Genomic DNA, 25,919 nt, shown 5'->3' on the forward strand with positions numbered 1-25,919 from the left:
ATCAACTGGGAAGAACGCGGAGGTTCTCCCTCCACTCTGCACAGCACTCACAGTACCAGTGTACAGGCCAACCATGACGTCCAGCAGCTTCGAGAGGATTCCGCAAAGTCTTAAGATGTCCCACAAGGCAACTCAATCAACCGAGTCATACTGTTTATGAAAACCGATAAAAGCTGCGAAGAACCCTCAGTACCAGGATGCGGTCGATGGTAGACTTTTTAGTAGAGGTCGACCAATATATTGGGCCGATATTTGGCATTTCTTAATGTATCGGCATTGGCCAATATCCACATGTAGTACGCCAATTTACAGACAGGCACGTCTGCGGGCAGCCCTGTGTTATTGCTACCCATGCTGCCTTATGCAGGACCCCAGCCAGAAGTTTTGGAAGAGTCCTGGGAGAAAACGGTAATGCTTAAATTCTGATCTTTCAAAGACCTATTTATGTAACTGATTTGCTATGAAATGTTGCTTTAAAAGAAAACCGAGTGCTTTTGAAAGAGAACGTGAATTACTGTTGGGAACTGGCATAATGATAATGAGCTTTCAACCAACTGTAGCTTACAGGTAACGTTAAAGATCTTTGATTCTGACAGCGTTAGTTTTGTGTGCTTGTTGGTGGGCTCACAGACTCTTTTTTAATTGTTAAAAATAATTTTAATTGTTCATTTTAATTACCACCATATCAGCCTGATGTCATCAGTTCTGTGTTTTTTTTTCTTTGTGTCGGAGAGTTTCACTCTGTGTGTGTGGGGCGGTGCAGGCAGCTCACTCAAACACTGCAGCGTGTGTGAGAGTTGCGTTACTCTGCCCCGATCACAGACAGCACCGTCCTCAGAGACACAGAGCTGCTAAGAACAATGCATGGCGGAGAAAACTGTTTGTTCGAAAGCGTGGTTACTATTCACTTGAGCTGATGCTGTCAATGGTCCTTCTGTGCAACTTGTTTGCATTTGAGAGCGGAGATTCCAACAATTTGTCAGACGTCTAGATAAAAAAGTGCACGACTTTGCACACTTAGTTTCCTCATTAAATATGTCTATCCTTTATACGGGTTTATCCGTCGACAACGTCACAAATCACAGAGGCTTACGTTGTCCTTGTATACAAGGCTGCGTAATACGACAGTTATTTTATTTTCTGCAATCACTAGATTCTGATTGTGAATTTGGCTAGTAAACTGTCTGCTAACAACATAAACAACAGGTTAGTGAAAGATTTTAGTCCTTGTACACTACTCATCAGACCATGATGCACTTACTTACTAATGTTTTTTTCTTTCAAAATGTATTAGAGTGTAATTGTTTTAATGTGCATGGAATACTGGAATTGTAGAATGAATTGAAGATGAAGGCACTACAATAAAAATGCTAACCTTGCATTTTTTCTTCTGTTTTAGAAATTTACAAGACTCAGTGACTGGAAGTGGGATTAAAACTGAAGATAGCATGCACATTCCTTTTTGTATTGTTTACACATTTTCTTTCCCTCAGAAATAAGGAGTTTGCTGCTATATTGTGCACTGAAAGACATTCTGATGCTGCTATTTTTAACGTTTATATTGTTTACAAGTTTATTGTTTACAAATTGTATTGTTTTTGTTATTTAAGTTTATATTTAAATATACAAAGTGAGTATTCAATAAAAAGTTGAGAAATTTTGTGTATCGTTTGTTATTATTAGTATGATATTTTACCATGCAAAAAAAGAAAATTCAGCAGCATATATCGGTCATCGGCTGACCCTGACTCCTAAATGTCAGCATCGGCTGTTGAAAAACCCATATCGATCGGCCTCTACTTTTTAGGCATAAAACGAGACTGCTCTGGCCACTGATAGGCCAGCAAGTGATCACAGATCCTGTTAAGGATGACCCTAAGGATGACTTTACCTGGCACTGAGAGCAGTGTTACCCTCTGTAGTTAATGGAATCCAGACGAACACCTTTTCCTTTCCAGACAGGGACTACAAGTTCCAATTTCCAGTCGGTTGACCTGACTCTAGGCCTGTCACAATAAACGATAAATCAATTAATTGCACGACAACTAAAATGAGGTCGATAATTTTCCCGCTGCGATAATTTTCATTTGCATGCTGGTTTGTTTTCCTCGTGTATCTCTACCAAATGGGAATATTGGCTCTTTTTAGCTGGCTCTTTTGGCTCGTTGAAAAGGTGTACTTGTATTAATATGCTATTATTACATCAGTTGAAAATGGTCTCACAACGGCAATATTATTGTTTATCGCAATAATTCCTGGGACAATTAATCGTCCGGCAAAATTTGTTATCGTGACAGGCCTACCTGACTCCCAAACGGAAGCAAAGATTCCCTGCAAAGCCACAAGGACAGCCTTACCATCAGCCTGGAGAAGTTAACCCCAGATATCACAGATCCCTGCGGCCTTCCCTGCCCCCAGCTGATTCACCACCCATTCAATCTCAGTTAAATTGAGTGATTCACAGTTGACTGGAAAATCTGCTTCAAGAACTGTGGACCCAGACCTGTCCAACATCCTAGTTGGAGGATCAGCTTTAAACAGCTGCTCAAGTTAGTGCAGTTGTGACCTGCTGGGCGGTCTGTCATTCATAAGGACTGATCCATCATCTGCCCTGACTGCAAGTCTCTGAGGAAAAGATTCAGATGTACATAGTGTTTCAATGCCTCTGTAAGCAAGATGTGGATCACTAGACCACAGATGATGTATCAACTGCTCACAGATTTGGCTAACAAACACCACCTTATCTGCCCTCACAGCTGCCCTCCTCAGTTCCCGGTAGAGATTGGAGCCAAGTCATCACTGCGACTCCTCTTGATGATATCCAGGGTGCCCTGCGAGATGAAACACCTCCTTCTGGGAACACTGGCAGCACCAACACAGCCCTTGGTAACCTTCAGGCTCTTATCACAGAAGGTCTCCCACATCACATTGGAGTCGGCAGTCACACCCAAGTCTGTAAGTTCTTCACACAAACTGCATGCAAACTCATCAGAAACAGCCTGATCTTGGAGCCTGGCTAAGTCCAGCCTCATTCTCCTAGTATGTGGTAGCCAACTGGATCTAAGCTGAATCTTCAGAGTAGCAACAACAAGTCTGTGGTCAGAATTCACTGGGAACTTCTGTAGACTCTGTAGTTCTGCAGGAACCTCCAACATCTGCCCACGAGGATGTGATCCATCTCCTTCGCTGCACCAGTATAGGAGTGATGTGGCTCAGGGCGCTGGAACCAGGATCCAGCGACCCGCAGCCCCTGACCTTTCGCAAAGTCAAGGAACATGGAACCACTCTCAACCCAGTCTCCAGACCCATGGGGACTGACACAATCCTCATAGCCAGCCCTGTCAGTGCCTGCGGTCGCATTAAAGTTACCAGTGACCAGAGGAGTGTCACCTTGTGCACACTCATCAACCACCAAGCGAAGTTGCAAATAAAATGTCTCCCTCAACGAGGCATCACTCACCGCGGTCAGAACATACACTGAGACAACAGACAAGACCCCCAGGAGCTCGAATCTCATAATATGCTGGTTGAAAGGAGTGACACCTCCAGGAGGAGCCGATCCACCATACCAACAGCTACTCCCCGAGTATGGCAGCCATCAGAGCGATCAGATCAAAACTAGGTGTACCCAGTGGCTAGTTCTGGCCACTCCCTGGTCACCGAATTCTGGAGTTTACAAAGCTCCCCCTACAGCAGAGGAACATGGTCATCTTGCCGGAGAGAAAAGATGTTCCATGTGCCTACCCAGATGGGCTGGCTCAAATTGGGACCCAAGTGCCGGCATGCAGCAGGCGATGCCTCGGCACCACGTCAGCCCCGATCCCCAACAGTTCTGACCCTATTAACTCTCCGACAGTTTAGAGTCTTCTCGGGATGAGGCTCTTGGAGGCTTTCCCCCATCGCCTTCAACATGCATGCAGCCTCCCTGTGGGCGGCTGCAGCAGAGCTACTCCCGGAGAACACAAGGGAGTCATGCCTGGTTAGATTGAGTAGCTGTGAAGTGTTTTACGGTGGATGTAGTGCCAATCCCACCAGCAACCTCAAATTTTTCAAGGTGAAAATGGCCGGATGTAGTTTCACATCATACCCAGGACATGGTGCACCAGAGCAGCACCAGAGCTACAGCTAAAATAATGGTGATACTTGCATTGGACAGCCAGTGGAGGACAAGGGGCTAATTGGGTTATCCACCACTTACAAAATTGTACCGGACTGCAACATTTTTCTAATTAATTATAAAACCTGCCCTGTAGATCGATCTGTCATTTTCCACAGAATAAAAAAAAATTATGCAACATCATTCCATGAACCTGCACTAGCAAGCTCTACAACTTTCTCCATTGGCATAGCTAAATATTATACTGCATTTCCTCAATTAAAAACTGGGATTCAATTAAAAGCCAGGTCTCAGATAACAGCTGGGAGCATGGCTGACATGAACAAATACAGGCCAGGGGAAAAGGATGGATGGATAAACTCCCAGAGACTCATTTATAATGGATTCCTACAAATGAAATATAAATAAGAATGTTTGCCTATGATTATAAAACTCCAAAATCTTCAGACAACAGAATTAAAACATTCACAAAGGTTTGCACATTTACAGGTGGTCCACAGCAGTCGTGCAAACATTTTGGAGGAAACAGAAAAACATCATCTACAGTTTAGATAGAAATGTGTGACAAAGTTTTTGTGTATTATGTACGATAAATATAGAAACATTTCTATAATATCTGATAGACAAACATTCAGCATTTGATTTACTGTATTAAATGAATGACTTCATATGTTTCAAGGCTCTGTGCCAAATTGGATAGGAATAGCATAGGAATTTAGTACTCAGAACACAGAAAGTTTAAATGGACAAGCAAAATATAACCCAAATAAACAGACAAATATACAAACAGATAAAGAATGAAAGACTGAAAGAAAGACAGACAATTCACCAATGGCCTGCATTATGAAACGATTTCTTGTTTAGCCGGATAACTTGTTGGATTTAAAATAGTCTGGGTTAAATGAAGGAGGATAAAGTCCATTAAAACTGAGGTATCTTAAATCTGACAAGTTATCCAGCTAAGCAAGAATCCTGCTTTGTCATACAGGCCGCAGGACTATAATGGGCTTTCAGGCCTTCATTAAATTTGTCAAACCAACGACAGTGCATAAGAAACTGATAACTCTCCTATTCTTTCACAGCTTCCAATCTCTACTAGTCACAAAGCACTTTTCTAAACTCCTGTGACTTTGCGTACGAATTACCTATTGCTCAACACTTCCCATCCCAACACTCAAACAAATGACAGGTTACCTACATGAGCCATAGAAACAAAAACAAAACAAAACATTCCAATGTTGCCTCATACTCATAAGCCAAAGCGTTTATACTTGTTTATGCTCAGTACCTCCCCTACAGCAATTCGCAGCATAGTTTTTTTTGGTTGTCGTTGGTCTGGTTGTGTGTCCTAGAGCTATCCCTCTAAAAGTAAAGTAATACTGTGAAGCAATGTCATCAAATCATATACATTCCTCTGTATTATTACAAGAAAATTGGATTCCAATGCTATTGATTTAAAAAAGTTTTAATTTAAGTTCTTCAAGCTGTAACCAAGTTTAATTAGTGGTTAATTAGGCTTGCTGTTAACTTGAATGACAGATTTGAATGTCCTATTGTCAAGCTCTGCCCAGATGTAATCAGTCAACCAGTGTCGAGCTCATTTTAAGGCAGCTTCTGAAGAACCTACTTGCCAGCACACTGTTGCTTAAAGCACCCAATTAAAGCTGTGCTTTTTATTCAAGGCAGGTTGTCGAAATAGGAAAATAAGGAAGAAAACTTAAAGGAGAGGTGTGTTTTCATTGTGTGCATAACACATCCTAGGGGAAATATTCAAGCATATTCAGATCAACTACTCCCACTTTATAAAACCAGTTATTCCTAATATTACAAGCCCCAGCTTGCAACTTGTATAATCAATAAGAAACTGAATGGAAAACTACAGCTTGCATGCACACTTCAAGAAGGTTAAACAGAGCTGTGTGAGGGAGCAAAATATTTCTAAAATTGCAATTTTATTGGCAGATTCTGAAAAATCCCATCTAAGTGCAATCTGATTCCCAAGTGAGTCGTTGAGCATGCATCTCCGCATTCAGTGTGTGGCAGTTCCATAATGCCGCCACCCCAGGAAATAAAGGCCTACTGTTCATCTACTCCACTGTTCAATACAGTTGCCTAATGAAAGCTGAGTGTCCTCTCCAATCCCAGGGCAAGCCTGAGAACAAAGGAAAGCTTTGTTCCACACCCTTATTCTTTCCATCTTTGCCCCAAAGAGGAATGGAAAAAAACAGCCACATAACACAAGTACATTTTGAAGCCTCCATTTTCAAGCACACATGAATTTAGAAAGTAAATAAAATTCCAAAAATTCAACCATCACATGCATGTGAGGATTGGAACAACTGGATTAAAGTTTTGCCAAAAAAACATCAAACACTAAACCGAAAACTCAAGTTCAGAATGGAATTGTATGGGGATATTACTACATGGAACATGCAGAGACAAACCATAAATATTTAGGTAAATTAGAATAAACAGCGTAAGCATGATATCTTACTGTCAGCGACCCGCTTCTATATTTATAACCTCTTCTACACAAGTGAGCAAACATTTTCTGCTGATAGCTAGGACAACTCAACCCTAATAAGAATAAAAAAACCAAGTGAACAGGGATACCTCTACTAGCTGACACTATCTTAGGAAACGTTCGAGAACAGCACAGGCATGATGCATAACATAGCAGTCTGAGTGAAACTGTAGCTCAAACAGCTCATTATACAGACAAAATGTGAAAGCCTGGTTTTGGTGCCATCAAATACAGAATGAACCAGTTTGCAAAGTTCTTTCACGTACAGCCACTGTGGTGCATTGGGACAACACAAAGCAGGGACTCTTCAAAACACAGGTTTCTGCCAGCTGTGGCGCAAAATTATATATGTGTAGGCCTACATAAACACGAACACACACACACACACACCGTTATATAAGCACCTCTTACATCAGTTATGCTGTGGACAAAGGCAGAAGCCACTGCGCCGGAGTTTACATTACCATAATAATCAATATAATAATCAAAGCATCCGAAGTTTAAAAAGTACTTATCATAAAAGAAACACAGCATCATGTGCTTATTCACTGTAAATGAGTACAGTATAAAGGAAAATTTCTATTGTATTTTGTAAGCCTATGGAAATATAGCACAGTTAAATCCAGGAAGGCAACAATAAAGGCTTGTTCAAATGCGCGCCTTAGTCCTAAGTATCTGACGAAATCAAAACGGAAGAAAAGACTGCAGCCCCGGTCAGCGAAGTGTTCGACTAAATGTTTGCGATAGCTAATAGGAAAGACTTTGTTGCACTGACAATACTATATAAATCATTGCGACGAAGCATTATTTAATCTTGTAATAAAGCCACGGGTAAAATGAACCACCGACACATATTTTCTGTAACTCTGTTAGTCAGTGCAAGTTAACATCTTGGTTTTTATTTCAATAGGCACTCCCACGTATGCGATTTTGTTATACGCATTAATATTGTATCGTACATTGCAAAGCGGGACGGCAGAGTTCAGGCTTGGTTCTCAAACCGCACAGACAATATGACGAGATTTGCCGCTGTCTTCCAGACTACCAATTGTCCTGTCGCCTCCACTACAATTACATACACCCTCGGCTGATATGTTTGTACTTACCCGGGGAAGATCCGCGTTTTTAAAACAAAAAAAACTGATCCAAGAAGACTATCTCAAACGCAGAAAAGTTATATCCACGTAAATTAATACAGTGCCCTTGTTACCGCAACCAACGCAGACATCCCAAGTTAATACGGGGTTATTACGGGAAAGGAGCCACCTCCCTGCTTTTGCAAGTAGGCGAAGCGATTTCCCATTTCTTAAGAAGTCGGAAGGCAGGACTATGGGCGATCTCGAAGTGCCGCTAAATCCATAACTTGTAAACACACGTACTTCAGACAGCTCTGTCAGCCGGGCAAAGGAGCAAACTCAGAAAAACCTTAACTGCATCCAGTTCTCTCAGAATCCCTCTGTTTACTAAAACTCGCTCGCTAAGTCATTGAATAGTACAGCGTAAACAAAATAAATAATGGAAGATAATATAAACAAGATATCACTGGTATACATCCTGGGAGGCCATGTATGATAAATAAGTTGGCCTATAAACCTGTAATGGTCCATCTTTCATATTAAAGTGCATTCTGGTTCTTACCTGCAGATGAATAATAACAATGACTAGAAAGGGAAGTTCATCAACAAACTTCATGTTAGATTGAAAAGGCCAGCTATTTAATTGTTAAAAATTTCCCATGAATTCTGATTGGCTGCTGGTGGCTCCACCCACTGTTTCAATCCTTGAACCGCAGTCACCCAATGTGGTAGCTCGAACAGGAGATTGTCGGATGTGATGTCACTCACCTCGGAATTCACTCACCAAGTCACCCCTTGACCAACTATGCAATGTTTGGGGATCTTGCTATCAAAAGTGTAAGAATGGCAATAGTTTAAGGTTGTCTAGAATGACAGATGACATCTTTGACCAGTAAATAATGACACCATTGATAAATTTTCTATATACCTTTCTGATTGGATGAAATTTGACTGGGTACCAGAGAGATCCCTGGATCATGGACATACACTAAATTTCGGTAGTTGCTTTAGTGTGACTCCATGCCTGTTTGACTCAAGTTTGGTGGGTTTAATATAAAAGTTGTTAGAGGGGCAGCAATTTAAAAATCCTCTCAGTATACTGTAAGTCAATGGGAAAAATAGGATCTTTGGCGGGATCTCCCAAAATGATGGACAGTCCAAGAGCTTATAAAAGCACAACCCCAACACAGGGCTTAATGTGTGGAAAGTTTAATGATTGTACTCTAACTGAAGGAGGAGAAGTGTTTCAAAAATGGGAACAAAGAATAATAATGAAAATAATAATAAGTTGAAAACAGTATGTTGGCTTTTTCAAGGCAACAACATCCATCCATCCATTTTCCAAACCGCTTATCCTACTGGGTCGCGGGGGGTCCGGAGCCTATCCCGGAAGCAATGGGCACGAGGCAGGGAACAACCCAGGATGGGGAGCCAGCCCATCGCAGGGCACACTCACACACCATTCACTCACACATGCACACCTACGGGCAATTTAGCAACAGGCAACAAAATAATAATAATAATAATAATAAATTATTATTATTATTACACTTTATTTTTCCCGTATGGAAATTCTGTTTTCGCCTATGCATCTTGCTCTCCACGACACAAACACACATACGTAGGGGAGACCAAGCTTGGCAGCAAAGGATAGATAGACACGTACAGTGGCGCCCATGGAACTGGGGGTTAAGAGCCTTGCTCAATTAAGTGCTCACGGACCAGCGATCTTCCAAAAGTACAGCAAAGGAAATTACGAAGTGTAACCTTGAGTGACTGGTCTACAGAAGGGTGTTATACTGCAGTTTTATTATGAATAGTTTCTTATGTTGTTGTTGTTTTGGGGGGTCTGCTTAGGCAGCAGAATGACTGATAGATTGACGATGACTGAGGGTACTGTAACCTTGGGGTTTACGCCATCGAAGGCAGCAACATACAAATGTGGTTGTTCCAGCTCAGTGCTTCTTCATAAGGTTGTAGTACAGAAGCCAGATTCACAAATATCATTGTAGCGTTTCACTACTAAATAAGATCAACGTTTTCTTTAAACTCCTTAAGAATGACATGTCGGTCACAGTCACACTTTACAAATCCGTACGCCGTTAACTTAAACCAAACAGGTTCCGAAAAAGCAACAGTCCCCCAAACACCCACTTAAACATACAGCCTTCATCGATGAAGCTTGAATAATCACATGATTAAAAAAGATAAAATTGGATTATTGTTGTATTTTTTTCGTCAATGAAACTGAGAGAATACATCTGGCACCTGTGAAGGGTTCACATCGCATGTTTTTATTGTTAACTATTTTCTTCAGTAAGACACATTCCCCTGAGGGTACACTGAAATTAAATGACAAGTTAATTATTGCTTTTCTTACTACCTTCTTTATATACAGACTACTGACCCCCCACAACGTCCAGTACGGTGTTTAGTTTTTTAAAGGGTTTTTGTTGGAATCATTTCGGAGAATTGTTGAATGCACTCGGCATTCGATTAACTGCGATCTAGGCGCGACTAGTACTGGCTGCCCATCTGAATGTATTATGTGGTGTCTACAAGCTGTAACCTTAATGTTTTTAGTGAAAAAAATACATACCGTAACTAAGGTTTATAACTAAGTAATAAACCTTAACGCTAGTTAGCTATTATTAGCAGTAGTATCCGTATCCGGCATGTTTTGCCGACGCTCCTAGGTAGCTAGCTAGCTACGTCTACGAAAAACTGCAAGAAAAAATACAGAAAAAAAGGTAGGCCGAGGCCTTCGGATGCTTTCATGTATTTTAGCGTCATGATAAGATTTCTTTTTCAAAAAGAAGTTATCGGTTGGTTTTTCGGTGTTTTATGGAGGCACTCTGTCTATTTAGCAGCAATTACCGACCAGATAATTCTGTGACTTTGTGTTTGGTGTTTCTATTGGTGTGGCTTTACATTATTTGGTTGAGGGGATAAACATTAGCTAACGACGGCGAGCTGACTTCTTCGCGATGATTTAAGCAGCTTGGGTGTTCTGTAAGTTTTATTTTATGCTGAAGAGTATGATGTCTATGTGTATTAGTGTCTACCGTCGGTAATTCCTCATGTATCAGCTGCTGTAGGAATGGAATTAGGCCATCAGTACTATGCTTGTAGTTGGTATGTTAACCAGATAATCGGTTAAAAATCAGTACTCTTTTTAAAAAGAGGGTAGCCCACGATGTCAGATTACACACGCACATACGTTCTCCCATTCAGTGTACTCTATTTTTGCTATTTATGCCAAGTGATATCTTCTATTACACGGACTAAGAGGCGAGAATACTTTGTGTATTATTTACCTGGATGGTAGTGTTGGTTATTTGTGCTGGAGTGTCTTATTTTTATTGATTTCTTAGTTACATTAATGATATCCATATATTGGAATGGTACCCTTTAAAAATACGCATCGATTTGATATCGTAATGATTTTGCCTCGTTCCGGTTTAAATTCTGCAGTTCCCGATGGCGTTATACGGATTTCCCATGACAACCTATATATTTAAATTTCACGAGTGTTATGTTGATGATTGTTTTTCAGACATGTCAAAAGCCATTCAGATCACTTAGGTGCACATGTGAGCTGAGTTCTTTCGACAGAATAATAAAAAAAATACGATTATGATTATTGTAGACATCACATTTTACAGTATTCTGTTAATTAAATTGTATATGGTTCTTATAAGGATTATGCCAGTACTTTTATACTTTTGGTTGGCTCATTTCTTAGGTACTGTATCTCATGGGTGCTTTAAACGGCTGGGAAATTCTCATTTTGCTTGGGTCCTTTAAGGGTAAAGTTTTGGTATGATTCTGACATGTGCATAGAGCATAGGGAGAACTCCTGTTATTTATGCTTCCCTTTAGTGTTAGATCTCGATTTCTCACTTGTCTCCTTTGAAATGATGAGCCTGGCTCCCCACCCAATTTCCTGGCCTAGGTTCTGCATGGCCTATGTGTAGCCTTGTGGTCAGCGTCCCTGGCTTGTGGAAGGCTGTCACCCAGAGATGAAGGGTACCCACCAGAAGAACTCTGTGCGGATCCTGTCTGGCCGGGAGCGAGGTGCTCAGAACTGTGGCTCTCAGCGTCTCCTCCAGCAGCTTGTGGAGGAGAAAGCCCGCTGGATGAAATGGCAAAGCCAGGTGAGAAAGCCTGGCTCTTATTGCGAGTCTGCCTTGGAATTTATTCTGCTGCCTGGTCTCACACACTCTTATACCAACCAGTAAGGTCTCACGAGACCTTTATCATACAATATTATAGTGCTCATATAAATAACTCTTGGAATTTTATCAAATCCAATCTATGATTAGAAGAAATATAAAATAGGAATGCAAGGTTCTATGTCCAAATGTGAAATATGACTGTTTCTGTATAGCGTGGATTTTTAGCGTCTGGGGAAAAACATTTGAAGAAACATGCATAGTTCTGTTTTTTAAGGTAATTAACAATAATAATAACGGTACTATTATCTAGAGTGGTGAATCATCGAGTGTCATTTTTGGCACACACACACTAATAGGTGTGACAAACTGATTAAGTGTGCCCCTGGTATGATGCTTTCAAAGGTTGCTTTTCCACCGCACAAGGTACCGTACTTTTGGTACTATCGGAAAGTACCCAAAGTATGGTACTTCTTTTGTATTGGTTTTCCACTGTCGTAAAACCTGGTACCGGTGCCAGATGGCATCATCATTAACCGCCCTTGACTGACATCATCAGAAAACACGCATCTTTCGCTGAATTCAAACATGTTATCCTGATCCTTCACTTTCCTGTAGTCCTGCTTAAGTTTTTTTTTTTTTTTTTTCAAACGGCATTGTTTTGCGTCTGCCCCATTTCTTCCAAGCGGCTTGCTATTACGACACATACTTTTTTATTTCGAGTCGTGCCATCCAAATCCCACTGGATCTGTTCATCCGACCATATGGCAATTAAAGCCTGTGTTTCCTTGTTTGTCCATCCTTCCATTTTGCTTATTTTATATTTTTGTTTCTGCTGCTTTTTATTTCGTTTCTCGCTGTTCGCTGTGTATTTCAAAAGATGGCGGTTGTATTTTGTGTTTCAGCGGCAGGCTATTTGCATAAACAATCGACAGCAAATACGTTTGCAAGTCCCACCCCAAAGTACTGAAGTACCAAAGAAGTACCCCAGCTCGTTTGGCACTTTCGGTACTGGTACTGGAATGGAAGTTATTGGAAAAGCAAAAGTACCATACTGAAAGTACGGTACTTTGTGCGGTGGAAAAGCGCCCAAAGTTCCTAGTGCCATAACGGGTATTAAGGTGCCTTTTGATTTAGTAGATCCTGCTGTTAAAACCACATTTTGTGATTTGATACTTGGGATTTTATTCTTGAAGTCAGTCAGATAATATTTTGCATGTTCACTTCTCATTGCCTAACAAGCAAACATTTCATGGTTTCAGCTGTCTTTTGATGTAATGAATTGGCTTTTGTGAACTGCAAGTGTTAGGCCTGGTTAGAGTTTGAGCTTGACTGTTGGCAAGTCATCACTGCTTTGTAAATGTCTCCGCAGAAGGTAGAGCTGCCAGACAATCCACGGTCGACATTCTTGCTGGCTTTCAGCCCAGATAGGTAAGAGTGCCGTTTGATGTAGTTTGTCTTTGTTGTCATAAATTTGGAAATATGCTTCATGGAAATATCAGTGAGTAATGCCCTAGTGTTTATTTTCTCATTTGAAGGACACTAATGGCATCTACTCATGTCAACCATAACATCTACATCACGGAGGTGAAGACGGGCAAGTGCATTCACTCTTTGGTGGGCCATCGGCGCACCCCTTGGTGTGTGACATTTCACCCCACCATCTTGGGTTTGGTGGCTTCTGGTTGCCTCGATGGGGAGGTCCGCATTTGGGACCTGCACGTGAGTTGATTCGTGGCATTTTGTCTGTATTGTCTGTACACTGCTGACGCCAGTCACCACCTTTTGTATTTCCGTGCATATGGTGATGCAACTAAAAAAAAGTTTTGGTAGTTCCTCATGAGTCATTGATTCTTTAGTAAAATGTGGCTGCCTGCTTCCGCATATTTGCCTTGCTCAGGGTGGTAGTGAGAGCTGGTTCACAGAGAGCAATGTGGCCATAGCCTCCCTGGCCTTCCACCCAACCGCCCAGCTCCTCCTCATTGCCACCAACAATGAGGTTCATTTCTGGGACTGGAGCCGACGTGAGCCTTTTGCTGTTGTCAAGACCGCCAGCGAAACTGAGAGAGTTCGGTACGCTGCATCCTCCTCTCCATTTCTGGCTATTCCAGTTTTAACACTGTCCATGTACCACCGGTGGATAGTTCAGGTCCACAAAATAAAAAATCTAGACCAGGATTTTGTTTCAACCAACCAGTTGAGTATAAATTATGACAGGGTGCATTCAACTTGGGCTTTGGTCTGTCTGCTGCTGACGTGATGTGGAGCGAGATCTGCTTGTGGCTGCAGGGGCGGAGTATAAACTGACTGCAGCCAATTCGGACAACTTCTACTTCTCGTAGTGTGTGAGACCTGACTGCAATGGCTGCACTGCCAGAAGGGTGTAGATAAATCTATACAAATATCACCTGCATGCACATTAATACTTTTACAATAACCATACTCCTGATCCATATAGTTAGCAATGGAAAAAAGACTATTGTGTGTAGTGGCCCTCTAAAAAGATAGCTGCCAGGAAAAAGATCAAATACATTTATTTCAAGGATTCAAAGTTTTTAATGTCATGTACAGAGTACAAGGCAATTCTTACTTGAATGCCTTAATTCTTCACAGACTAGACGATTAAACAAATAAAGCAGTGCAACATTACAGTAACTAACAAATAAACAACCAACTTGCGTGTACTATTAGAGCATTTATTTCATTTATTTAAACTTCATTTTACCAAGTAAGTTAACTGAAAACCAGTTCTCACTGCTTTATCTGCTTTTTTTGGAGAAATGGCAGATAAAGCATCAGAACTTCGAGGGATACAAACGTCATGCGTGTGACTAAAATCTTCAGCCAATAAGGGCAAAGTTGTGTTGTCATGGAGGCTGTTCCAGTTTGTGCAGCCAGTTGAGAGGTGCTGCACGATCTGTCTTAAACTCACGAGAGCAAGAGGACGTTTTTTATCATGTGACATGGTGACACGTGGTGGTGTTTTGCAGTGCTGGCTTATGTTAAAAAAAATCTAACCGTGATGCATTGCTTCAGGACCTAAATGCATTGCTTTAAGCTAGCACTGTAAGCGGCTACATGAAGTCAAACGCACCCACAGTTACAGATTACCCAGCTGGTTGATTGATACAAAATCTTGGTTTGGATTTTCACTTTCTGGACCTGAACTAGCCACCTCTGCCATGTACTAATAAGAGGAATGCTGCTATACTATTTGTTTCAGGTTAGTGAGGTTTGATCCTTTGGGGCACAATCTTCTGACTGCCATTGTGAATCCTTCAAACCAGCAGGTGAGTATATTGTGTTGTATTTGATTTTGATGTAAACTATTACAGCCACAAATAATGAGCAAATCTCATACTTGTACCATTCTCTTCAGAATCATTGATCAAGTTGGTGTCAGCATGCTATTCACTGTGTACTTTCCATTCACACTATTGTTATACAGATGCTCCTCTACTTATGAATGAGATGCGTTCTGAACAGCCGTTCGTAACTTGAAATGTTCGTAAGTTAAGTTCGTAAGTCAAGATGTTAATGACCGGACTAGGGAAACATACTTGAACGCAAACTTAAATACACAACAGCAATCAATATGACTTGAAACAGCTGGTAAGATGGGGATTCCACACGAGGTAAATGAGGGTGTGTGGCACATGGGAAGCTCACGACAGTATGATATAAAGTCAATACATGTTTTCTTATTCTAAAGCACATTACTGATACATAAAACAAAAATGGATAATGTATGCACGGAATATTTCACAATAAAAACGAAGTAAACTTTGATCTCGAGAGCATGTCTTGCCAATACGCAAGTACAAAGAACTGGGATACTAGGAGTATGCATGCTATGCTGCTGCATGGTGGGAGTAGCAGCCAGGATTCGTACTAGGCAGAATTGGCCCGCAGAACAAACTTTGATGTTGCGGACAGGAAACGGGAGCCTAACAAACGCAATTTGAACTTGCAGTCCTCTTTGTTCGTATACCTGAAAGTCCGTAAGTTGAAGGTTTGTAAGTAGAGGAGCGTCTATACCTTTTTTTGACTGCATACCGTTTCTGAAATGTATGCTTTATTCATTTCCTTGGAGGGAGAATGTATATGCTTTTGGGACCAGTACCTCATTGATACATTAAAGTAGTTGAGGTACAAAAATATTTCCATCTGCTTATTTTTTGCTCTATTACTTCTGTCTCTCTTCTCTGTAGTTCCATATAATTTCCAAGTTAGCGCTGGTGCTTGCAGTCAACCTATTAGTAAATTTTATTGCTGTAAGCTTCTCCGCAATAGTTCCTGTTCAAGTTTATATTGTTTTTTGGTCGGCAGCCTCCCTGTTTGGCAAATTTTATCCATAGCAGTCTGGTAGCTGGACACCAGAATGTATCATGAGGAACTATGTGAAATTAATTGGAATGTGGATGTGTTCGTTACTCCAGTCCAGTCAGTTCAGTGGTTGCACATGAAAGAACAGGCGCAGATTTGATTATCCTAACTACAAGTCACACAAAATGCTCCAGTGGACTCCAGGGTTTGCTCGCACTGTATGTGTATGCTTGAAAAGGAGAGTGATTTAAGCACATTTAACCATTTAAAAGTGTCAGTTAAATATAGATGAGTGACATGTTCATTATACTCACAGAAAAAAAACTAAACTGGCCGTGGCCCCTCCATGTATACCATTATTGTATCCGTTACAGTTCTTTCTGTAATGTCAGAGACAATTTTATATATAAAATTATATAAACATTTTCAACAGTAACAAACAAAGTAACAATGTAAGAGGAATGTGCAGTGAATTATACTTTTGGACCTACATTTTACAAGAAGGACTCGGGGCATTCAGGTAAATTCACATTTATTTCTAGGTGGTTCTTCCAGTACTTCTAGAAATGACAAGTTGTTGATTGTGGTATGTGTATACTTTAGATGGGCGGAGCAAGTGAATAGGCTGTCCGGAGAATACAATGCTGTCATTTTCGAATATGGATGAAGTTTAAATATCGGCTCACAATATCGGCCAAGATTGATTTGTTGGACTGATGCCGATATCTTGATTTTAAAGAAACATCTGCCAATAAGGGTATATTTTAAACTCTGTTCAGCTGTTACTTAAACTGATTGCACTACTTTTGCGATCAGCCCAACTGGAATTGATTGATTGAGTTTTTTTTTTATTCCCTTGTTGTGTTTTATTAGATAAATGTTAGATAACTATAAAGCTGACATTCCGATGGCAAGTGTTTAATGTTTACTTTTTGGTATTTGTTAGATTTTCTTTAATGGAATAACCGAATTCTTTTATTAGGTTATTCAACAAATTTGTTGTTAGATAATCGGGATTACTCAATGCAGAAATAATCGTTAGGTGCAGCCCAAGATTTTTTTTACACCCCAATGTGCCCATGAGGCAGTTTCTTTTGCCAGCTAACTAGAGTGCAGTGAAAATAGTTATAGCATTTGTGTGTCTGTTACACTTCTTACTGTTATGTCATGGAAAATGTTGGTCAAACATATGACAAATATACAATATAAATAATATACATAGCATTTCAGACCTGGACATTGACGTACACAAAGAAAAACAGTTAACTACTTAACTGGTGAGGAAATTGCCATGTAAGTGGGATGTCCAATAAATAAATAGGTGTAGTTTCAGAGTTATGTATCACGACTGGGACTCGGAGCATTCAGGTCAAAACACATTTATTGGCTTTCACATTTCCTGGTAATCCATCCCGTAATTTTTGATATTTTTGATACTGGGGGTGTGGGAAGAGTAGGGATTAGATGGGAAAGGGGTGATAGGGCTCTCTGGGGAATACATTTGTTGTTTTTCTGACAGCATCTTTTGTAGTGAGTGTACAGTGGAACCTTGGTTGTCCAACGTCTCACATCGTACAATTCAGTTCTCAACTATATTGTTCGGTACAAAAATGTCTGTCAAACGTATTTTTAGTTCTTGATCAACGTGTGTGTATGAGACGGTCTACCGCTTTACGCTCATGTATGTAATGAACTTCGAAGCTGAGTTGTGCTGTGAATATTCTTCTTTTTTTGCTTTTGTTCATGTCACTTTGTTTTTTAGTAGGATTCATGGTGGCTTAAGAAGGTTAGTGATAGCAGCAAATCAAAAAGTAAAGTTGTGAGAACCATGATGGAGCTGAAAAAGGAAATAATTGTATGCCATTAGCTCTCCATAGTACAGGTAAAGTGCAGTCATTTAGGGGTTAACATTTTTTGTTAAAATTGATTTGGTTTTTGACCAAATCTGTTCAACGGATTATGCTCAAGAATCGAAGATTACACTATATTTTTGTGTATAATAAATTGCAACATTTATGTTGCCTGTTATTGAAATGCTGTGTCTGTTGTGTTGAGTATCTTGCTCAGGACCCCTGAGATTGAACTAGCAACCCTTGGTTATGAGTTAATGTCCTTGAGCAGTGTGTGCCCTCTGTGATATTTGTCCTCTGCGTTCACTGTTCCTTTGCCTTCTTGCCCTCGCAGAATGACGATGACGCGGAGGTGCCCATGGACAGCGTGGAGATGCCGCACTTCCGGCCACGCTCCTTCCTGCAGTCTCAGCCTGTTCGGCGCACTCCCATCCTCCACAACTTCCTGCACATCCTCTCTTCCCGTAGCTCAGGGGTGCAGGCCGGGGAGCAGATTCCTGGCCCTTTGCCCAGCGCTGAAGCCCCCGGTCTGCCGTCGGGTCGTTATGCGCTGCGGGAACGTCCAGCCTATCACACATGTGTGCAGCACCTGGGCATGGTGTGCTTCTGTAGTCGCTGTTCGGTGGCTCGCAGTGCCAGCCCCGCCGATGAATCGCACTCGTCCAGCCTCCCGGACCTCCTGCCTCATGCCTCCACCTTCTCCTCTGCCCGAACAGAGCCACGGCCTCCTTCGGAGCCGCGCTCTGCAGGCCGGGCCTCTGCCTTCAGCAGCGTCTATGGCAACGCTGCCGGGAACTCGCTGCGCAACCTGTCATCGGGGGCAAACCGCCGAGGCTCCCTGGGGCTCGTGGCAAATCCAGCCCTTGGCCAGGTGGGGTGTGAATCCACTGAGCCCCTGGCAGGCAGTGACTGGACAAGCAGCATGCTGAATGTCCGCACAGAGGCAGGGCCTGGCAGCATGATGTCCGACGGTGGTGCTGGTGGCAGCGGAATGCCTCCTCCCAGGACTAGTGCCTCCTCTGTCAGCCTTCTCTCTGTGCTGAGGCAGCAGGAGGGCACTTCTCCATCCCCCGTTTACACGTCCAACACGGAAGGGCGGGGTTGTCCCCAGCCAGGGACAGGGCCTGGCACTTCTGGTGGAAATACAAGGGGTTCGGCCAGCACCAGCTGTGGGCACCAGCCCCTATCTGAGGGTGGCAGGAAGAGTTCCATCCGCAACGTCCTGCAGTGCAACCTGAGCCGATACTTCATGGAGTACGACCGCATGCAATCTATGGAACAGAACCTGGGTGCCGCACCTCCTGGTGAAGGCGCCACCCAGCAACAGGCAGAGGAGCTTCTGAACAATAACATGGACCCTGAACGGCCTGGCCCCTCTCACTACCAACCTCCGCACCCTGCGGAGAGCAGCCCTGGCCTTTCTCGCAGCCATCCCAACCGCTGCCGCGCCTGCCACAACCTGCTTACCTTCAACCATGACACACATCGTTGGGAGCGTGCTGGCCAGGCTTCCACCCCTGGCCCTGGACCCGAGGAGGGCATCGCCTGGCAGCCGACAGGCTCTGCCTTTGAAGCCTTTGCCCAGGGTGGTGCACGTGAGGCCCCACCTCCTGAGAGGAGGGGACCGGCTGAAGCCCACATGAGTACCCATGTTGCTGGGCCTGTAGCTGCCCAATCCTTTTCTCCAGGATCAGGGTCATCCAGACAGCAGGGGGAACAGACTGTAGGGCTGGTGTACAGCCAAGAGACAGGCCAGTGGGAGCGAGTTTACCGGCAGTCTGCCGCTGGCCGCACTGGGAATGTAGCACAAGACGCCTTAAACCCAGACATGCCTGAGGAGAGCTCCGAAGAAGATTCCTTGCGCAGGTGAGGCTTGTGGGGCTAAGCGTATCCTGTAGAGCTCTTGTCATTGATTACATGACTGATGGAATGTAAATACTTGGCATGGTTTTAAGGCCGTGGAATTTGAAATGTTCCACTGGTTGTGCTGCGTAGCTGAAATGCAGTGGTGTCTCTGAGTTACACAGGCTTGCACTTAAACTGCCCAGAGACCTGCATGCAGTAGCTGTGATTTATAAGACTCCTTTTTAGAATACACATATACTCTTTTTGATAATATTGTATTTCCTAGATGAGGAATTAATATGCTTCTGGGACCAATCTGCTGCTGCCGCAAGTACTTTCTTGTTAGCCTTATAACTCAAAAAGTTAAGGACGAAAAGTCCAGCTGTAGAATACACTTGATCTTATGAACACAGTAATTAAAAAAAAATACGAAGTCTTTTTTAAACTTTATGCACATATTGTAGGGGTGAAGATCTGGAGCTTATCAAATTTGAGGGAAATAGTGCTAAAACTAAATGATATTGGAACGATGAATATGTATTCCCAGCAGAGCATGTGAGTGCAGTGGAGCTGTGAGAATTTCTGCTCCTTGCTCGTGAGGCTTTTGGCTCCACCCACTCCTCCGCTCTAATTCGCAATAAGTCTCTCCGCTCAACACCGCTCCTCGCTCCACTAAAATTTCCTCCCGCTCCAGTCAAATCGCTCCACGCTCACTCCACTAGAAAAGAGGGACAAATAATTTGCATGCCTAACAACCGTCACCTTAAACCAAAGCCTTATATCATAAAGAAATATAAGCAACTGCAACATTGTCACTCAGATCATCTATCCATGCATTTTCCAAACCGCTTATCTTACTGGGTCACTCGGATCAGAAAATATTTATTTTTGAACACCATATAGGCAACAACGGACAGGTTTGGCAATGGCATTCCACACAAAAATAAGCTTAAAATGAAGGAATCAGTGGGCTTAACAGCCTTAAGAATATACAGGCTAATCATCCACGTTTTAAATTCCTCAATTTTTTTCTGTTGATGCTGCTGCTGCTGCTGCGTCTCTCTCTCTATAAAATAAAATTTCACTGACAGTGTTACGTGAACTAAAAAAATCCTATTAGACCGACTTTGAATGACAAAACTAATTTATTTGATTACCAGTATTTACTTTACATGCTTTTATACTTTTATTTACTTTATAGACTTGATATGCTACAACCATATAACACTTGCTCACATTTTGCCCTGGCCTCCGCGTTTTCGCATAGCACTGTTTCTGAGGAAGGTGTCTTTTTAGGTTCCAAAGTGAATCTTTACTCACTGAAACAGTTTCACTACATCGTTGTTCCTGCTGTACATTATTGTCATCTATACGTTTGATAAGAATTGTACACTTGTGTGACCTATCAGTTTCCTTTGTGAAACACTTCCATCTCGTGACTTCCATCTCGGCCAATTTACGTAACAGTCTTGATAATTGTACGGATGAATTCTGGGTAAATTTGGGCACGCCTCAGAGTTGTAGTGTGAGTGGTATCGGAGCGAAGTTGCAGCGAGGAAGAACGACCGCTCCAGCCATAATTAAAAAACCACTCCGAGCTCTGACCAAATTCTGCCCGCTCCGCTCCTTGCTCATGCTCCGTTTACATGCTCTGATTCCCAGAGAGCACTGTCCTCCTCTTGATCCCTACTCTTCACACATCTCCCAACCTCTTTCTCTATTTTAATGATCTAAGCGTAAACTGCAAAGCGGAACTAACTAATGGGCGTGTCCAAATCCATTTTGCTGTTTTGATGCAGGAAAAAACTAACTTTGTGCCAGCACAAGGCTGGGAAAGTGTTTTCCTAACTCTCTTAATTATTCAGAGGTAATGCTTTGGGCGTAACATGCAATGAACTTTATTGAAGCGTTACCTCAGCTTTGAAAGGCAGTGGCACATGATCAACTGTGGATTGCTATTATACTGGAGCGTTTGCCTAGCAAGCCAGATCGCATTCGGCTGAGGAAACAGACGTGCTCGTGTGCAAGGTGAAAAGGCGTGAGCATTTCAAATACAAGTGCGGTCTTTGTTCACACAAAATGCAAGCTACAGTTTTGAAAGTGTTCTAAAATGTTCAAATAAAAGGCAGTAGGGCTGTTATTTTTCTACTGTCACAATTTAGATTCCTTACCCAGTATACAGACAATTCACCTCTTTGGCCAGCTGATCCCTCCTTGCCTGGGCTGCTGCCAGTATACACTCCTTTGTTGGCATCAGCACATGCAGTTCAGCAGCATGCCTTTAATGTCTCCTCATGTCCATCACGTATGGCAATGTTATTTAACATGCAACATGCCACAAAGAATGTCGTGACTTTCTGAGGGCTGTATTGTAACGTTCCACCTGACCTCTAGATATCTGAAACGCATTTTCAGCAATCCAAATGTCCTTTCAATTACAGTGCGTGCTTAAATCTGATAATGGACTTGATATGATTTGTTCTTTACTTAATATGTATAGTGTTTCCTTTGGTGTTTAATGAAACCGTATAGTTACGTGGAAGGACCAGATCTACTCTTTAAAAAACTTTGAGTGCATATCTGTGTCAATAACGAGTGTTTCTAAAACGCGCCGCTTAAATACCATTTAACAAAATGCCACTGACTTTTGACGTGGTTTTAGTTGGTCAAAAGCACAATGACATTATGTGGTCTTAAAATGCAATGAAATAGCAATGTGACGACAGTGCGCCTAGCCACTTCTCATTTAAAAAGCACCACTCCTATGAGCAAAAAGCGGGTACAAAATCATTTAATATTTTGACAACGTGTGAAAACGAGCAATGCAGTTGTACGAAACTAGCAAAACCACTTTGCATTGTGCTTTGCACAGAGGGAAAATAGAGCCCAGTGACTCAAAAACTGTTTGGATCTGGACTTTTTTGGACTTCCCGGGGACCTTGTGTAAGTCAGTGGATTTCAAACTGAGGGGTGCCAGATAAATGGGAGTGGTCCTGAGATAATTTTCTGAATAGGACAGGGTTAGCCGTAATGAAATGCCCGAGGCCTGTAAAACAGTGATGGGCCAGTCGCTGGCTTTTCCAGGCCATTGACGATGCTTCCACCAATCGCATGTTTGAATGTTAAAGCAGGTGAAGATGAGCCTTTTTGAAGCCTACTTAGGGAATAATGGGAATAATGTCTGCTAGCATTTAATATGCATAATACCCACATCATTTTCTGTTTTATCTGGGGTTACATGTGATTATTTTTGCATACATTCTCTCATGCATAATCTAAGATCATAGAGGTGTTTTATTGTTAGCCTGTTTTTATAGCCATTTGTCATTTTCCTTACAAGCAGTTAAATTACAGATCATTAAGTCTGAGACTTATTGTGTGTATTTATTACATGTCCATAAGGTAATAAAACAGACAGTATCGCCCATCCATCCATCCATCTATCCATCCATCCATCCATCCATCCATTATCTACTGTTTTTCTGGGTCGGGTCTCAGGGACAGCAGCCCAAGCAGGGAAACCCAGACTTCCTTCTCCCCGGCCACTTCATCTAGCTCCTCCGAGGCGTTCCAAGGCCAGCCGAGAGACATAGTCCCTCCAGCATGTCCTGGGTCTTCCCCGGGGCCTCCTCCCAGTGGGACATGCCCGGAACACCTCACCAGGGAGGCGTCCTGGAGGCATCCTAATCAGATGCCCGAGTCACCTCATCTGGCTCCTCTCAATGCGGAGGAGCAGCGGCTCTACTCTGAGTCCCTCCCGAATGATTGAGCTCCTCACCCTATCTCTAAGGGAGAGCCCAGCCACCCTGCGGAGGAAACTCATTTCGGGCGTTTGTATTCGTGTCCTCGTTCTTTTGGTCACTACCCACAGCTCATGACCCATGGGTGAGGGTAGGAACGTAGATCGACTGGTAAATCGACAGCTTTGTCTTTTAGCTCAGCTCCTTCTTTTACCGTGATGGACCGATGCAGCACCGGCATCACTGTGGATGCCTAACTGATCTGCTTGTTGATCTCCCACTACATCCTTCCCTCACTCGTGAATAAGAGCCCGAGATACTTAAACTCCTCCACTTGGGGGAGGACCCCCTCCCCGACCTGGAGAGAGCACTGCACCCTTTTCCAGCTGAAGACCATGGTCTCGGATTTGGAGGTGCTGATTTTTATCCCAGGCGCTTCAGACTCGGCTGCGAACTGCTTCAGCATCGCTATTTAGTGAATTTTATGGTCCCTTTCCATGTTGATTACCTGTGGCAATGTGTGTTTATGCGCATTGGGTTTGTTGGGACCAGTGTTATCGTCAACAGAAACAAAATGGTAACTAAATTTAAAAAAATTATTCATGTACTGAAATGAAAATGAAACCTATATTTACGTATCGTATTGGCCTTTAAGCTGCAAAAGTATCATCCATCTTTTTACCTTTTTTAACCACAATTATCTTTTGGGAATCACAATACACCTTTCGTTAATATTTTAGGCTTACTACAATTCTGCTTATCGAATTGTGGGTTTAAGTAACGTCAGTATAGTGCAGAAAAGCCGGTGTCCATTATCTAAAGCCCTTCAATGGCAGTTTTTTGTTGTTAAAATAAAATCGACATAAATGGGGGAAAAATTAATCTTTTAGTTTAATCAACCAAATAATAAAATAGTTAGGTTAAAATAGTCGTGGCAGCCCTAATTAGGTGTGGTTTGTTGTATTGCATTTGGGAACACACTATTGGAATTTGGATTTGACATTAGAGGGGATGTTTGAAACCACAAAGACAGCAAGTATGATTAGAAGCTGCTGTTTGTTCTGGACTTGGTTGGAGATTGATGAGGGGAAAACAGAATTTCTTTTGAGAATTTTGTATTCTGTGAAAATGTGTCTTTTTCCAGCCAGTTGCAATGGTTCTTCTTGGTTCTTGTTTTAACACCCAGCTCAGAATACTGAATACCCTACACAGTCCTGCCTGATGGATATCTTCTAATGTACCCTGCTGTCTAATTACCATTAGAAAATTCCTGCTTGACTGATGTCCAGCATTTACATCAGTTTCCGTATTTCCTGCTTTGTCTGATTTTAGATTTGCCACAGATTGGTGATTTGTCTTGTCTGCTTTGCCTTTTCGTGTAATTGACCCCTGCCCTCCCAGGCCCCCTCTTCTGCCCTCTTGTCTCCATCCCTATGTACCACTGTTGAGTCGCAGGCTGTAGGTGGGCTTGCACCAGCCTGCTTGTGTGTCTTGGGGTGTAACTGGATATTTCAGTTCAGTTTGCCTTGTCCTCACTCTTTTCCAGGAGGCTGCTCGAGTCATCTTTCATCTCTTTCTCACAAAACGACATATCAGGATCCAGAGACCATCCTATCTATCCAGATCCTGCCAGGTAGGTCCATCAGGATTGATATCTTCATGATGTCTAACTTATGATTACTATGACAGTGTCACAGGCGTCTCTTGGGCACCATGCAATGCAAATAGTCTTAAAGAAAACTTAACCTGAAAAATTAAGATTTTTTAAGTTTCTGTTGCAAAGCACATAATTTACACTCCGCTTCTATACTCCATTTATTAGCTACCCCTGCTGATTAATGTTAACAGCCTACTACTACGAACATTGAATCGTGTACCTACAGCTGAATGCATACAGCATGCCGACAGCGTCTAGAGGATCCCTTACTGTTCATCCGAGCATTATAACACCTATGACATGTCATTTAAGTGATTATCAAAGTGACAGCTGGCTTTTCGTTTCTGCAGAATTTGGAGATCTGAAAGGGACCTATAACATGATGAAAAGTTAATCCGTTAATACTTCTGATGTGTTTGTAGTTGGTTCAAATGTAACGCAATTCGTTGTAATATATTCGATCATCTGTGCACCTCCGCAAAAAAAAAAATGCAACATAGAATAATTTTTTTCAGGATGTTGTTAACGACCCGTGCAGCATCACATTTGTACAGAGCCTCTAAGAGGTCAGGGTGGAAAGAAATGTTTTGAAATAGCTGCCTTCCCTCG

At 42.2% G+C, this 25,919-nt stretch overlaps 2 protein-coding genes across 7 annotated transcripts in view; one reads left to right on the top strand and one right to left on the bottom strand.

Annotated features, from left to right (window-relative positions):
* LOC125706413 (protein kinase C and casein kinase II substrate protein 3-like) overlaps positions 1-8,386 on the bottom strand; it is a 29,691-nt gene extending 21,305 nt beyond the window's left edge. Inside the window, exon 1 of one of the 4 annotated variants that reach the window (XM_048973107.1) lies at positions 8,280-8,386. The gene's annotated coding sequence lies outside the window, so the exon portion shown is untranslated. Of the gene's footprint in view, positions 1-1,891; positions 1,917-7,747; positions 7,959-8,279 lie in introns of those variants that run through there. The other 3 variants (XM_048973106.1, XM_048973108.1, XM_048973109.1) reach the window with 3 other exon arrangements.
* Positions 8,387-10,161: 1,775 nt separating this feature from the next.
* The window catches only part of ambra1a (autophagy/beclin-1 regulator 1a), a 72,855-nt gene continuing 57,097 nt past the window's right edge, over positions 10,162-25,919 (top strand). For 2 of the 3 annotated variants that reach the window (XM_048973071.1, XM_048973072.1), the window contains exons 1-8: positions 10,163-10,467; positions 11,673-11,874; positions 13,265-13,323; positions 13,431-13,614; positions 13,793-13,965; positions 15,116-15,182; positions 18,403-19,934; positions 25,200-25,286. In XM_048973071.1, the coding sequence (XP_048829028.1) occupies positions 11,740-11,874; positions 13,265-13,323; positions 13,431-13,614; positions 13,793-13,965; positions 15,116-15,182; positions 18,403-19,934; positions 25,200-25,286 (2,237 nt within the window). In that variant the 5' untranslated portion in view covers positions 10,163-10,467; positions 11,673-11,739. Of the gene's footprint in view, positions 10,468-11,672; positions 11,875-13,264; positions 13,324-13,430; positions 13,615-13,792; positions 13,966-15,115; positions 15,183-18,402; positions 19,935-25,199; positions 25,287-25,919 lie in introns of all 3 variants that reach the window. The other variant, XM_048973070.1, reaches the window with a different exon arrangement.

This window comes from Brienomyrus brachyistius, chromosome 13 (genome assembly GCF_023856365.1).
Source record: "Brienomyrus brachyistius isolate T26 chromosome 13, BBRACH_0.4, whole genome shotgun sequence".
Classification (NCBI taxonomy): Eukaryota; Metazoa; Chordata; class Actinopteri; order Osteoglossiformes; family Mormyridae; genus Brienomyrus; species Brienomyrus brachyistius.